Source organism: Typopeltis vanoorti, chromosome 12, assembly GCF_054136105.1.
Source record: "Typopeltis vanoorti isolate ZY-2024b chromosome 12, IOZ_Tvanoo_1.0, whole genome shotgun sequence".
NCBI lineage: Eukaryota > Metazoa > Arthropoda > Arachnida > Uropygi > Thelyphonidae > Typopeltis > Typopeltis vanoorti.
In genome coordinates, this window is record NC_143560.1 from 85,783,531 (window position 1) to 85,800,283 (window position 16,753).

The window sequence follows — 16,753 nt, forward strand, 5'->3', positions numbered from 1 at the left end:
GAAGTAGATATAATTTAACTGTTTTTTTATTAATATGTGCTTACAATTAACGTTCATTTATATCTCTTGTGAACATAAGATAAAATAAGATAAGAGCAAAAATTTAAAAATGAAAGACATTCAAATTTATGATGCAAAATATTCCAAGTAAAATACTTCAAATGGTCTCAAAGGTCACATCTCCGTTTCAGTTAATGTGTTAATGGCTCTACCATTAAGACATTAAAAGCTGAGTAGGGTAATCACATAATAAAATGACAGATAGTACAGTAAGGTAGTGCAGATATTGGATCAGTTTTGGTGGTAGAGATTAACAGCAATGGAAAAGTTTAATTAGAGAAAACTCTGTTAAGGAAGCTCCCATTTGATGTAACTTCTGTCTTTTTCAACTGGGTTGACAGCTCTCTTTCTGTTTATAATTTATGATATATTTATATTTACGAGGGTGGTCTGAAATGTTCTCAGCCTCGACCATAGATGGCAATACTATCGGTAAGATTTTTTTTTTCTAAGTTGGTACATCTGTCATAAGCATCCATGTGAAATTGCAAGTCATTCGATCAAGTAGTTTTATATAGCTGTCTGAAGCAAAAGTGTTGTCTGTATCCCTCGAAATGGATAAAATTGAGTATCGTGTGGTTATAAAATTCTTTCTAAAAGAAAGTTTAACGGCAAAAGAAATTCATTCAAATTTTATAAAAGTTTATGGGCACTCTTCTCCTTCATTTTCGACAATTAAGAAATGGGTTGCCGAGTTTAAACATGGCCCTACCAGCCTTGAAGATGATCCACATGAAGAACTTCCAAAAAGTGTAACACAAGAAATCATTGATCAAGTGCATGATATGGACTATAGGCATTTCAAAAAGAACGTGTAGGATATATTTTGCTTGAAGAATTGCAAACGAAAAAGCTTCGCGCAAGATGGGTGTTGCACTTGATCAAAAACGCACTCTCATGAAAATCTGAACAGTACTTGGAGCATTTTAACAAGAATACAACTGATTTTGTGTGTCGATTTATTACTATGGATGAGACTTGGATTCACCATTACACACCAGAATCCAATCACAAAACAGTGGACAGAAGCCAGTTATTCAGCACCAAAAAAGACAAAGTCAGTTCCATCAGCAAGAAAGGTCATAGCATCGGCGTTTTGGGATGGTAAAGGCATTTTGTTTATTAATTATCTTGAAGGGTAAAACAGTAACCATGGAATATTATTGCGATCTTTTCACCAGACTAGACAAAAAAATTCGTAAGAAAAGACCCAGTTTGCAGAAGAAGAAGAAAAAAAATCATCTTTCATCAGGACAATGCCCCTGCCCACAAAGGTGTTTTGGCATTGGGAAAATTAAGGGATCTGCACTATGAATTGTTGGAACATCCACCCTATTCCCCAGATTGGGCTCCCCTCTGACTTCTATCTCTTCCCAAAACTAAAACTCTTCCTCGCTGGTCAGCATTTTTCTTCAAATCAAGAGGTGATTGCAGCTGTAGAGGGGTATTTTGCAGATCTTACTGAGAACCACTATACAGGGATGGGATAATGGCGCTGGAATAAATGTATTAGTCTTAAGGGAGATTATGTTGAAAAATAAAAATAATTTTGAAATTATAAATTCGTTTTTCATTGTTAGGCCAAGAACTTTTCAGATCACCCGCATATATATGTTTATAATATATTTATCATCATCATCAAATTCCTGATATGTACCCTCAAGGGGTGTACAGGATATTATGATAAGTTGACCATATTTTGATTTTCCCAACCTAGGATGCTTCTATACAAGACAATAACTGGTATGACAAATATATTAATATTGACTTTTAACTTTAAATTATTTAATTGGCATCAAAATAATTGTATGTTTAAGCATGGTTCTTCCAAGAAGAGAAAACAAAACAGGTTTACTGTTAACTTACAAAAATTAACACATTCACTGCCATGCTCCTCGGGCATAGTGTTACCAAACACCAAGCACTTTCACTTCTACAAGGTCAGTACGAGTTATCTCGTAGCTGGCTTATCAGACAGAATTTTGTTTCATATGCCAACTGCGAGTAATCTCATATCACCTCCACCTATGTCTTACATGTGCTGAAGACTGTGTAACTTGAGTTCAGAGTCAGTGATGATGTTCGGCATTCAGTGCAGTAAGGTTTATTGCATCTAGTCTTACAATTATTTAAATAAAATCCTTCAATTACGCCATGGCCAGTGAAAGAAAGCTTACTGATGAAGAATTAGAAGCTTACACTAATATGAGCGATGATGAATGGAGTGAATTATTTGGTTCTGATTCCGAAGATGATTATAATCCTACAGAATCCTATCATCATCTGAGTCTAGCAATGACTCAGATGATGATATATCATATATAAATATATGTATATGTTGAAAAAAAAAACTTCAAAAAATTGTTTTATTTGCATTAATAAATACACAGTTTACATAACAATACCTCTTATAATATACTATACTTTTGTTGAAATTATTTTCCTTCTATCAAGCCCCCAGACGTGCTCTCTGCTTTATTTGCAAGCCAAGGGTCCAAATTAATGTGCTTATACTACAGGTTAACTTGTGTTTGGCATAGGAGGTCGGTAATCGACATACGAGTATATTCGTAGTTGGCTTGTGTGGCTCATATACCAACTATGAGTATACTCGTAGTTGGCAGTGAATGTTAAAAGTATTTTATTGATTATGTATGTTTTAAATGTCTATTTTGTTTTTTGAAATAAAACTGTTACACTTTAATAATAGTTTTTAGTCTATGAATGTTGATGAAATTAATGATTATTTTAAACAATGTTAGTAATATTTTTATGCACTGTCTTTATTCCTTCTGAGCTGTAGTATACCACTCATATTTATCACTTGAGTGAATTGCATCGCACCCGATCAACTTCATCACAATATCTCTTAAGAAAAGGAAAACCCTTCTGTAGTTCATCGGTGAACTTACAATTCCTTTTAGGCATAACAGGGATAGGAACAAAGCAGAATTAACAAAACCAAAGCAAAACACTCTCGGCACACATCAAGTTCACATCACGAATAACACTTGAATCACTACTAGAATGGACAAACAGCATTGTAAACACGCACAATGCTATATCATGGACACGTGATTTGCACACTTGTATAGATTCTGCATACACATGGTTTCATAATTAGTAGTGGTCTAGCCACAATCGAAGTGGCCTTGATGTAGATCGATTACACATATTCTAGTGTTTAGTGTAGCATCATTATTTTTATAAACTATTTTTACTTTTCCCCACTCATGATAATGTGCAATAGTAATAATATGTAATATTATGTTTTCCCGGGATAATTCACAAATCGGCTGGGAGGATACCGGGACAGGACTTTCAAATCAGGATGTATGGTCAGCTTATATTATTATTATTATTATTATTTCGGGCGACTCCAGGAGTCCTTAGACTCATCGAGGGAGGCCCTAAACATCATGTCCACACAACTATGCGATTACATTCTCACAGTATCTATCATACCCTGTCTTGAACTCGTTCACCGTCATAGCACCCACAACAGACTCTGGCAGCTTATTCCACTCATTTACCACTCTAAAAGTAAAGAACCCAGCTCTAACACTCCTGCTAACCACACTCTTGCCCAGCTTCCATAGGTGTCCCCTAGTTCTCCCACCACCAGTCCTGATCTCAAAAATATCCTCTGAATTAATCCTATAGAATCCCTTTAGCAGTTTGAATGTCTCAATCATATCTCCCCTCCTCCGCCTATCAACTAGTTTCTGCAACCCACAAATCTTCAACCTGTTCTCATATGGTTCATTCCATAGACCTGTTATCATCTTAGTCACTCGCCTCTGGATCCTCTCCACCTCCTCCCCATCAAGAAGGAACTGAGGTGACCAAATCTGAGCACAGTAGTTGAGATGAGGTCTTATCAAGGCTCGGTACAGAGGTACAATAACTTGCTTGTCTCTGCTCGTCAAGGTATTTTTCAACAACCAAGTGAGTTGATGAGCTGATTTAGCTACTTTTGCAGTGTGCCCCCTAAACTTCATCTCCCTATCCACCAACACTCCCAAGTCCCTGGCCTCATCAATCTCTTGGAGTACAGTTCCACCAATGTGGTATACTGCTACTAATCTTTTCACCCCAAAATGCATAACCTTACATTTTGTCACATTAAATTGACATCCATTCTCCTTAGCCCAGAACTCCAATCTATCTAAGTCATCCTGCAAGACTTTGACATCTTCTGCATTCACTATTGCCTACCCAACTTTGCATCATCAGCGAACAAATGAATTGTTCCACTTAGATCCTTCCCTATATCGTTAATGAACAGATTAAACAGCAGTGGTCCAAGAACAGAACCCTGCGGCATACCACTAGTCACAGGCCGTCTTTTGGACTCTACTCCTGAATAAACTACTCTTTGATATCTCTCCATCAACTAACCACCTATCCACCTCACCAACCCTATATCCATTCCCATATGTTGTAGTTTACGGATTAGTATTCCATGTGGTATCCTGTCAAATGCCTTTGCCAGGTCCAGCAGTATCACTGTAAACCCATTTCCCTTATCCAGTTCAGCCGTCACCTTGTTATAAAACTTGAGCAAGTTACTGAAGCATGATCTACCCTTCACAAAGCCATGCTGTCCCCTATACAGTATCTCGTTTTCATCAATCCATTCCTGTATTTTTCCCTTGACTACTTTCTCTAAGACCTTGACAACGACTCCCGATATGCTGATCGGTCGGTAATTTGCAACCGTAGTCTTGGATCCTCCTTTATGCAGTGAAACTATTTTCCCCTCTTTCCACACCTTCGGGACTAAGCCAGACCTGAGACTCAGATTAAACAACATGGTCAAGGGCACTGATAATTCTTTAACCGCTTCAAGCAAGACCCGTGCCGGTATACCATCCAATCCCACAGATGTGTTCACATTAAGGTTCTGTAATAGACTAGTCATCTCCACTTCATTCATCACTATTCCCGTATAAACTAATGGTTCCTTCATTTTTTCAATGTCACCACCTGGATGATATGCTTTTGCAAAGTGCGCGCTCAGTAACTCCACTATATCGACTGATTCAGTGACCTCCTTACCATCGTCATTCCTTAAAATCATTTTACCGTGTACAGTTTTTTTCTTACTTGCAGCATATTGAAAGAACTGTTTTGGATTCTCTTTTGCTTGCAAAGCTAGTTTCCTTTCATTATCTGCTTTTGCTTTTTTTACCACACTCGTTACCTTTCTGGCCTGCACTTTATACCGTTTGTGTGCCTGCAGGTCACCCCTTTCTTTAAATTCCCTCCACAGTTGTTTCTTTTTTTGCAGCTCAAGCTTAATGGTGTTATTCATCCATTTAACCCCTACTTGTTTTACTATTCGGACCCTAGGTATACAATCAGCCATTACCTCCTGTAAATGCTCCTTGACCACTTCCCATGCTCTATCGACGTCCAGCCCTTGCAGTTGTACATGCCATGGCACTGATCCAAGCAATCTCCTAAGCTTGTCATACTTGCCAGCACGGTAATTCCACATATACCCTGTCTTAATCGAAATTTCCACACCTTTAGCCACATCCAAGGTCAAGACCTTATGATCACTCTCACCAATAGGTGGCAACATGGTCATATTCATTACAGTCAAATTCTCAGATGCTATTACCAGGTCAAGCACTCTCACACCCCTAGTATTTTCAATTACATGCTGTCTCAGATAGTTATCCCTTAATAATTGAATAAAATCCTTTTCCTTCCTCACATGTGTCCTCTCCTCCTTCCAATCAATGTTACCATAGTTGATATCCCCCATAATAATTACCCTCCTTCCACTCATTTCATCAATTTCCCTATGCATACTATCTCCACCGTCTATTCCATCACCTGGTCTATAGCAGCACCCAACTGTATATTTTATTCTGCCAGTCTCAATCTCACGCCAAATAGCCTCAAATGAGCTCCTTTCACTATCCTGCGATACAACTTCAATTCTCCTTGGCTGCAGTTCATCAGCTATCATCAATAATACCCCTCCCCCCCATTTTATTCTCTCTGTCCCTCCTAAACACACTATAACCTACACATTCTATCCCACTAACTATATCTTCTTCCGTCAGCCATGTTTCACTAATGCCAATAACCTGTGGCCAGGAAGAGCCAATCAAGGCCAAAAATTCTTCCTTCTTGTTCCTAATACTCCTGGCATTAGTATACATGAAATGCAGTGATCCCTTAGTCCCACCCCTATACTGATACGTTATTCTAAATGACCCATTCCCATTTTTTGTCCTTAGTGCTGGCTCCGGTACATTATATACATTCTGACACTCATCTGTCTCACTGATGTCTGCATATCCATTCCCCCCCCCTCCTTGGTAGTTCTAGTTTCCCTGGTTTTGCACATCCATTTTCACTTCATTCAGCAACACTCTTTCCAGTCTCCGCACCCCAAGTCCATTCAAATGCAGGTCATCCATCTTGTATAAGTCCTTTCGCCCTTCAAACTCATTCCACACGTCCACGAATTCCACACCACACCGTTTGCATAACCTACGCATAATGTCATTTGCAATTATGGCCCTCCTCCTAAACTCCTCTTATGATAGTATTACGTGAAAAACTTACGTCGTTACTGATTTCCTATCAACAGTTTTCCTCTAAATCTGTTATCTGTCAAGACTCCATTATCAGATCTTATATTTTGTCTTCTAAGGCACTTTTTACCATATCAATCCACCTATATCTTGGTCTTCCTCTGGGTCTTTTTCCTGCCAACCTGGCTGAGAACACTTGATTTGCTAATCTTTCCTTTCTCATTCTGTTTAAGTGACCATACCACCTGAGTTTAGCTCTGCTAACACATTCCTGAATGCTAACCATGTCAAGTTCTTTCCTAATATTCTTGTTTTTAATATGATATTGCCATTGATGCGATCTGTTCACACCCCTAATCTTTCATATCTGCAGGACTCTCATATCTGCAGTCTCTAGTCTTTCTTTGGTCAAGTGTTTTACTTCTGTTCCAGCTCTCAGATCCATAAATTAAAATTGGTTTGAACACTGTCTTGTATACAGCCAATTTAGTGTTTTGACTAATTTCTCTCTTATGCCATATAAATTTATTAATTTGGCTTCCTACCATACCAGCTTTGTTGATTCTGTTGTCTATTTTCATATTTAATTTACCATCTTCATTAAAAAAAACATGCCTAAGTAGCTGAAATATTTTATTTGTTCTATAGGTTCTCCATTCACAATTCAGTTGATATTTTCATTTTCTTTGTCTTGTTATTGCTGACCTTCATACCATATCTCTCTTACAACAGTTATTCAATTTAATCAGAGAATCTTGCAGACTTGTAGTGGATTTATTTAGAAGTATGACATCATTCATATGAAGCAAAAAGCTGACATTAATATTTCCAATTTTGATATCAGGTTTAATACCACTTTTCTTCATAATGTGGTCCATGTATTTTCTTCATAATGTGATCCATAATGAATGACAGAGATAATGTACATCCTTGTCTGACACTGGATTTAACATTAAACCATCGTCCTGTACTTTCTTCAATTTTAACTAATGTCTAATAATTTATGATATATTATATAATATATTATAATATTTAATATTTTAATATTAATTAGCTTGCAGAGCCAGTTTCTTTTCACACTAACATATACAATAATTGTAACTCTTCTGCCCTGCACCTTATAACTTTCATAACTGAGAGCCCTTGTCAACTTCACTGAAATCTTCACCACCACTCCAGAAATACTGATAAGTTGATAGGTCGATAAATCATTCTTTGTGCCACACCCTTGTGTATTCTTCCACATCATCTTTTTTCCAAGAATTGCTTGCTGTGAAATCAATGTGTAATAAGATTGCACATTAATTTCTTCATCATTAGCAACCAATTCACTACGTTTGTAACAACACCTCATTATATATTTGCTCTTGTTAGACCCCACCTCACACCAGATGGCTTCAAACTCACTGCCACATGGAAAATTGTTACTAGTATTGTGGTCATAGGTTTTTACTCTGACTGGACTGAAATCATCCAATATCATTAGCAGTGCACCCTATCCTATCCTGTCTATCCTTCCTAAAAATACTCTACCCTTTCCACTCAAAACAAGTTAGTATATCTACCTCTGATAGCCAAGTCTAATTAATGCCTGCAGTCTGAGGTTCCAAATATTCACCAAGCAACAAACTCTACCCATTTGTTTCTGATACTCCTAGTTCCTTCCTGTATAGACATAATAAATTTCCTGCATTGTATACTCACTTCTGTAATCTGTGTGACACAGACAATTTGTAGATCTCTGCTCTTGTTTAGTGCCTTCCTAATGTAGACATCCTGAGTGTTGAATAATTCTAACCTTTCGTCTCTCTTGACATAAACCTATCACGAATATTACCTCCTGAGCACTCTGAACAACCATTACCTTTTTGTAAATCACAGACCTTTTCCATCCATTGAATATTGGTCTCAGATTTGGAGTGTGTGTCTCTTTTTTTGAAGGAAATGATTTTGAGTGTAGGTTATCATAAAACAGTAAGATATCAGGAGTACTCTTGGCAGGATCGCAATTTCATTCAGGTGTTTTGCTGTCAGTTATCTGTTGGCATCATCGTGATAACTAACTTGAAAAGAAGTATAAGAATTATCAGACCAATCAGCAAAAACATTTATAGTTTGTTATAAATAAAAAAAAAAAAAATTCAGAGCTAAGAGCAAACTCATACACATGAGGCACCTACATTTATTGCAGCTAATGAAATAGAAAGGAAAAGCATCTGACCCTTTTGGATATTTTAACCATCAAAGTGGACAGCAGTGTATCTACTTGATGTGTATGAAAAATATGAAAGCCTACTTATGCTGGTCACTATCTTTCTGACAACTTGTTCTCCATCCCTAATAGAAGTTTGGCATCATTACTACTATATATATATATATTTATATAGATACCCATATTTTAGTGGAAGATGTTGATAAAAAGCAAAAAAAAGTTTCACCTTCTAAAAGATTAATTAATTCTTAATAACAGTTATTTATAGATTGTTGAATATGGAGAAATTCCTACACGATATCATAGACCTCAGGTATAAGGATTTGTTTTTATGTATAGGCAAACCTCCTCAACTTACGAATATATTTGAAATGTATTTGTAAGTTTGAATGTTCGTAAGTTAAATTTTTTTTTTTATAAGATATATTTTTAAATTTTAATAACTTTCTGAAATAACTTACCTTAATACAAAGATAGTAAAAATGCATAATTCAAAAATAATTTTTTCCCTTTTTTTTTTTTTAAAAAAAATTTCTGCATACATTTGTTTTTTACTGAATAACTCTGTATTTTTTGCCTTTTAAAATTGCATCACCTGTTGGAATGGTTGATGTTATATGCAGCATCAGTGGAAGCAAGCTTTTTTGCCAATTTCGGAATGCTTAATTGTGTCCATTTTAGTTTCTATTGAAATCAATAGACCTCCCCCCCCCTTTATCATTTTCATAATTTCCTACTTATCATTCCACATTATATAATATCCATGAACTTCACGCATCATGAAACATTCACAAGTGTGGGGTTCTGTGTTTGTAAATACAAATAGTTCGTATCTTGAAAGTTTGTAAGTAGAGGTTTGCAAGTACTTCATTATGTAGTTTCTGTACTATAAGATGCAAGCTTTTAACGTCTTGCTGGCCATGATATGTTCATTAGTCATACAAAACACGGATGCAATGTGTACCACTGAAATTGAAATACCAGTGAGCTCCCATTGAAATAACTTAGATGCAATTTTGATGGTTAATATATTTCATCCACTGTTTCTGGTTAAACCAGTGCAGATACTTCCATGCCATTATGATCTCATCCAGTGGCGGCTCATGGCTTGAAATCGTGAGGGTGCTGCAACTTTCGAAATATACATGCACAATATAAGTACAGTGTATACGTATTTGGATAAAATATCAAAATTATGATAAAAAAATTTTAAAAAATTAAACATGAAAAAATATTGTTTATTATTGATAAAATTATACGGTTTGGTATAATTCAAAATTACTTAAAAATAAAATATATTCTTGTTTTGTTTCATGAAAAAATATTGTTTATTATCGATAAAATTATACAGTTTAGTATAATTCAAAATTACTTAAAACTTCTGAGGTCATAATTGTTAATAACCCCAATAATGTTCTAAAATAAAAACTATAACAAATGATGTGTCTTTAATTGTAATCTCCAAAAATTTAAGGAGATGGAGTAAACACGATAAGCACTACGAACACTCTAGTACTGGCACAAACTGCATATAAACAACAGTGGAACTGTGCGACAGACAGTGCCACATTACACTAATAGCTTGCATCACACTATGACGTGCATATGCTTGCGCGCATAGCAGTATGACACTGGTAAATAAACACAGTGCTGCAATCGTCCTTCGCCCTCCTAAGTGGTACAAGATGGATTTTTATTATTTTTTTATACAAAATAAGAGAATTGTACAGGATTGTTGATGATAAAATTAAATATTACAAGCAAATATAAATAAATTAATAAATATATTTATATATCGTGAAAAATTGGGGGTTCTGCAGTGCCTATTCACAAGGCGACCCTGATCTCATCATCAGAAGTTTCCTCCTTTTAGCTCTCCTAAACTCACATTTTCAATATGGTAATAATTTTCTTGCAGTTATTCTGGACTCTGTTATGTACAGTATAGGATGATAGAGTTTTGGATGCAAGACAGTTGCAGTATGCCTGACTCTTCTTTTATACAGCCCTGGCACACCTGTGGGAGATCCAGAGCTTAAACAGGAGATAGGAATATCGGGTGGAGTGGAGAAAATGTTCCCATGTGGATAAGAATTGTTTTAGTGATTTACTTTGCACATCAATTTGGCTCAGATGGCCAAACAGTAATCTGACCAATGAAGTGAATTGTAGAAGTTGCCATACAATTCATGGATGTGAATGGCTGTGTATGTGTGTTGCTCCAAATGAGAAAAAAATCTGCTCTAGATTGTGGTCTGAGCTGCCTGGAGGACAGGTAACATTCACAGCACACTTAGATGAATCAATCACTAGTGACCCATCTAAGTCTAGTGGGCATGTGAACAATTTGTGTTAGATCATTTGTAATTGCAAATGTCTTAGTCCCTCTACTTGCCTAATCTATGCAGTTGAAGGAGTGTAACCAGTTTGTGTTGTGAACACCGAAGTCTCTAAGGAAGATGACTTCTTTGTTGTTAGGAAAGTTGGATAAGAAAATCAATATTTAAGGAAAGGTAATTGAAAAGTTCAGAGTGGTTGTTGGCATTAGGAGAGTGGTAGAGACAGCATATGAATTTGGTAGAATGAGATTGAATGATTTTAGCTTAAGGAGGTCAAAATTGGAAGACTGCAGATTGGATTTGCTTTGGCATAGTATACAGGATTGAACATATGCATTAACCCCACCATTGACGCAGAATGAGTCAAAGAATGTGTAGTTGGGAAAGCCGAGGAGGTTGAGATTTGAGTTTCTGTCAGGAAAAGTAGATGAGATTTTGCAGACTGGAGATGGAAGTGAACAAGACTTGAAGCTCTCTGTTGTTGCTCAGCTTTGTACTGCAAATGACTACACATGGTCCACTAGCACTTGCTATGGCTGATATTAGAATACAGGAAAACTTTTTCATCAAATGCTCAACGTACTTACAGTTGATTTAGCCTAATTCAGTCCTTGAGAACTTGACTGCACTTTTTTGGAGGCACAAGGTTAGGTAAAACCACTTCTAAAATGATATAATATCCGAGCAGAGTTTCCAATTAACACAATCCAAAATTCCCTGAGAGATCTTCATTTTATGTTACTATAATTATATTTTTATAAAATATAATTTAATAATAAGATTACAGCAATAATTTCAAATTCCTTTTTTAAAAAAGATATACATACTAATCTAATTTTGTAATGCAATAAAAGCATAATGAAACGATTTTTAATGAAATATGATTTATTTTTTTAAACTGTGTACTGAAAAATAAAATTATAATAATGTAGAATATATTTATTATATGTAGGGAATCCATTGGCTCAAAACTTCTTCAAAAAATGGGTTGGAAACCTGGCCAAGGAATTGGACCACGGATAAAGAACAAGAAAAAGAAAGTTTCTAGTTTGCTAAAGACCTCAACAAGTAACCTACCAGTTACATGTTATGATACTGATGAGGTTAGTGTTTTTATTATTTTTATTAATATTTTTCTGTCTAAATCATTTCAAAACATTATTGTTTCTGTTGCTGAATATAAAATTGAATAGGCTGAAATATCTCAGATGCACAATAAAAAACAGATCTATGAATCTGACATACAGACCTGCTAACCAAGCCTTTTGAATTATGTAGCAAGTTCTTTTTTGCTTGGTTACAAAATATATTATATGTAGCAAAAACTTATATTCTTGTTTTAATCCTTTACCCAAGCATCAGCAAACAAAGTTTGCATGCAAAGTATCTTCATGACGAGCTTATATATAGATTGCAATTGGCTTCACATCCATTGCCTCAGTATCCCATAATGAAAAGTATACTTTCTTTCAGATATGTATAACTATGCATTATGGGAAGGGTCTCTACTCATTTCGAGTTAGATCACATCAATGGAAGTTTGACCCAATAAGGTACTAAGGTTAAATCATTGCCGATATAATTTATTTTCACTGTACAAGTAGTGAAATGATGTGTCACTATGTTATTGAAATACTGTGGATCAGAACTGTTGTGTTGATTTTTGTAGTGCAAGGTTTGTGAGGTCAACATCATTTATATAAAAGTAGACTGGCCATGAAGATACTTTGCATGCAAACTCTATTTACTTACGCTTAGGTAAAGGATTAAAACAAGAATATCATTTCTTCTCAGTTATGATTTACTTTTTAATCAAGTGAAAGAGCTTTCCACAACTATCTCTGGTCCAGAGTATTTTTAATAATATAGTGATATACCATTTTACTACTTGTATAGAGAAAATATATGACTACTGCATTGATTTTCACTGACTTCAATAAAGGAGAAACCATTATGGGTATTGACCCTTTCCATAATGCACAGCATTATATTTGAAAGCAACAAAGTGTGCTTTGTATTATGAGATACAGAGGCAATTAATGTGAAGTCAACGGTATCTGTATACAAGTAGACTAGTTGTGAAGATACGGCATGTGCACATTTTTTTTTTTTTTGTCTGATTTATTATTAGTTTTAATGTTGATCCCATCCATGAGAGGTTGTTGTCAACCTGTAGTACATTAGTTCCATATTGTGCATTGGTAGAGAGTTGAAAAGGAGAAACTTATTCAGATTTAATTTGAAGAACTGTTCATTGTATTCTTTGGGAAACGCATAAGAGGAGAGACTGTTCCTGAATATTAAGTGGGTGGAGGAATTATTGATGTTAATTCATATCGTCAGTTATCATGGGCATTATTTATAGAAGGTGCATTACTGCAAAAACCAAATGTCTGTGTGAAAGTGGGTAGAGTGAATTTGTAAGAGACAAGTCATTAATCAGCCTAATTGTGCTCTACTGTATTGAGTCCAGTATTTTTAGGGAGCTCTTAGGGGGCACCACTCCAAATATGAGAGTAATTGATAGGTGAATGGATTTGTAATTTGCATAAAGTTTGCTTGTTATCTGTTTAGAGGTAAAGTAACATCTTGAGCAAAAGATGGATCCTAATTTTTTGGATGCCGAGGAGTCACTGGTTGTAATGCCAAGAAGAGAAATCTTATATTGTTTTTTGTTGAGTGTTATCTAAAGTAATGCTAGAAGAAAATGGTTCTCTTCTGTGGGAATTAAGGCAGAGCTGTGTTTTGGTTGCATTGAAACTGAACAAGGTTATCTGAGCCCCATTGTAGAGTGGCTTAGGGATCAAAATTGAGGATGGTAGAGGTTGCTGCTTTGTAAGTTGTGTTGATATGTGTAGTAGAAGGTTTGTCAAATGAATAGAAGTGATCAGCAAAACTGTCTATTGGATTGGTAGTCAACTGAGTAGGTCATGGATATTCAGAAGAAAGACAGTGAATGAGAGAACAGAGCCTTGTGGAATCTCCACCATTAGTTGCATAGCTAGAGGATAAGAGACCATCCACAATTACACATAGTGTGCATCCACCCAGAAATCTGGCAAGCCAGTTGCAGAAGTCATGGGGCACGTTTGGTATGCCTCATGATATATCAAAGGCCTTAACGAGGTCAAGTGAAGATTCACCAAATTTTTCCACGGTATTAGTTCAGAGATGGGTGACATGCAAGTAGATCCCCTGTTGGTGGGCAGTGGTAGAATCCATACTGGCAGTCATTTATTAGTGGGTGCCTTCAAAGTAGTGTAGGTTTGTCACCCTTCTTGGGAATGGGGTTGAACATGGATAATTTTTCAAGCTGTGGGCTGGATGCCAGTGGAATAAGAGAGCATAATAAAGGCAACATGGAACAGGAGTCAACTCTGGAGTACAAACCTTCAGAACATTCAGTGAAATTCCATCAGGACAAGATTCTTCCGATCTCTTTCTGGCAAAAAGGCAAAGGGAACAATTGAGTATTAAACATTTGAAATTGTTGGAGGACATTTGCCAAGATCAGCTATGCATGCATTTGAGGAAAGTACGAAGCAGGAGATTGGCTTTTACTGTGGATAATGATGCAGAGACCCATCTGGGTGCAACAGGGGTGAGAGTGAAGTGTTGGCAGAAGTTATGAACAATTGCTCTAGCAAGAGATTAGAAAACTTAACTGCCATTTGGATGTGATGTAAGTTTCCTGCTTTTGATTCTTTTTTTCAGTTTTGGGTATTTTGATAGTGTTCTTGCAGCCGTTCCTAGTTTTGTAAGTAATATAAGAAGATGAGTTCTTGATGAAAGCCAGTTACAGCATGCTCATTTCTTTGTTTGTCCAGCCTTGCTGCACTTTGTGGATAGATAAGGAACAGCAATTTGAAGTGGGGAATATATGTTTCCATACCGGTAAGGATAACTCCAGTGATATGTTCAGTGCATGTGGTTTGGGGTTGGAAGGCCAAAGATTATATTCCAACCAAGGGAATGAGAACTAGAAGTTACAAAGGTCATTCCAATGGACACTGTTATAATGCTAGACAACTCTTCACTGAGAGTAGCTCTGTGAATGTTGTATCATGGTGAAGAGATAAGTACCAGATTGTGGTCGGAATTACCCAGAAGATATACAACATCCACAGTGTACTTTGAAAGGTCAGTATTGAGGAAATTTTATCTAGTATTATGGTGGGCATGTGAACAATCTGTGTAATCTCATTAGCAATGGCAAATGTCTCAGCATCTCTACCTGCTTGGTCTGTGCTACTGGAGGAGGAAAGCCAGTTGGCATTGTGAACATTAAGATCTCTGAGAAAGATAACTTTACTGTTGGGAAATTGGGACTGGAGAAAATCTGCATTCAGGGAACTTACTATTTTTTTCTGAGATAGTGACATTGCTTTTTGCAGGTCACAATGAACAGAGAACTACAATCTTCAGTCTGTTGTCATTTTCAATGGATTATGGTAGAGAGAGAAAATGTTTTTTCTATGTTACAAATAAAATCAACTTTGGGAATGTATTCAGGCATGAATGCAAAGTTTAAACCTTCCTTTAATACACTAGCTTCAGTTTTTGTCATGTTACACTGAAGATGTTGACTAGCACTTTTTTTTATCATATAAGGTGACAATTAAAACAAACATTTTGTTGTTAAGAGCATTAAACTTGTTGATTTGTCTATATCTGCAAGATAAAAAAAAAGTACTGATGTAAGAATTGATCATATTGTCTAGATAAAGACCATAGGTCAGCATTAAGAGAATTTTCTAAGATGCAATGTAAATCAAGACATAAAGAATCAATTTGGAGGATAGCGAACCTTGTGGATTGTATCCTGTCATGCGAAAGATGCCTTGCAATAAATACATTTAGCTCGCCTAGAATGGAAATGTTTACAATATAAAAACTTAAGGATCTCGCATAAGAGATGAAGAAAAACTTAATGAAGAACTATAAACTATACTTCAACAACTGGTTTGCAATGGATATTCACAGAAACTCATACACGAATTGCTGTTGTTAAATATTGAATGGAGAACTTCTTGACAAGTTATTCATTCAGGATCTAACATGTAAGCTTTACAAAAATAACAAAGATATTTGCATAATACCTGCTTACCAGCAGAAGGTGAGAAACACCTAAGTTGTTGTATGTGAAAGTGTAAATCAGTATGTGTAATGTATTGGAATTATTTATTGTCAAATGGAAAGCTAAAATCAAGAATTATGTCAGATTAGCATTTCATGTAAAGGAATAATGGCTTAATTTATGTATTATTAAGCTATCAAAAAAATCGTAAGTCACCAGGTAAGAAGTGACTGATAGGATCAACGGTCACGTCTAAGCCGCAAGTGCCTGTCGTAACGCCGAAGGCTGCATCTTACGGGTAAGGCTGACGTAAGCGCTTTTCCTCGAAAACAACACCTAATAGCAAGGAGGGAAAGCAAGGGATCAACTTAAGGGCGATGTAAGTTATGGATCGTACGGAAAAACAATACAGAAAAAGAGTGTGCTGAGAAAGAATATTTAAGGAATACGCGCCAAGCTCTAGGCTTTTTTTTTTCTGTTTCTTCCGGGATTTTGGAGATCGAAGACT

General features: G+C 36.0%; 1 protein-coding gene across 2 annotated transcripts in view; it reads left to right on the forward strand.

The window, feature by feature from the left end:
• The window catches only part of LOC150100956 (G patch domain-containing protein 1), a 246,391-nt gene that overhangs the window by 88,197 nt on the left and 141,441 nt on the right, over positions 1–16,753 (forward strand). For both annotated transcript variants that reach the window (XM_090401354.1, XM_090401355.1), the window contains one exon: positions 12,121–12,271. In XM_090401354.1, the coding sequence (XP_090257480.1) occupies positions 12,121–12,271 (151 nt within the window). The remainder of the gene's footprint in view (positions 1–12,120; positions 12,272–16,753) is intronic.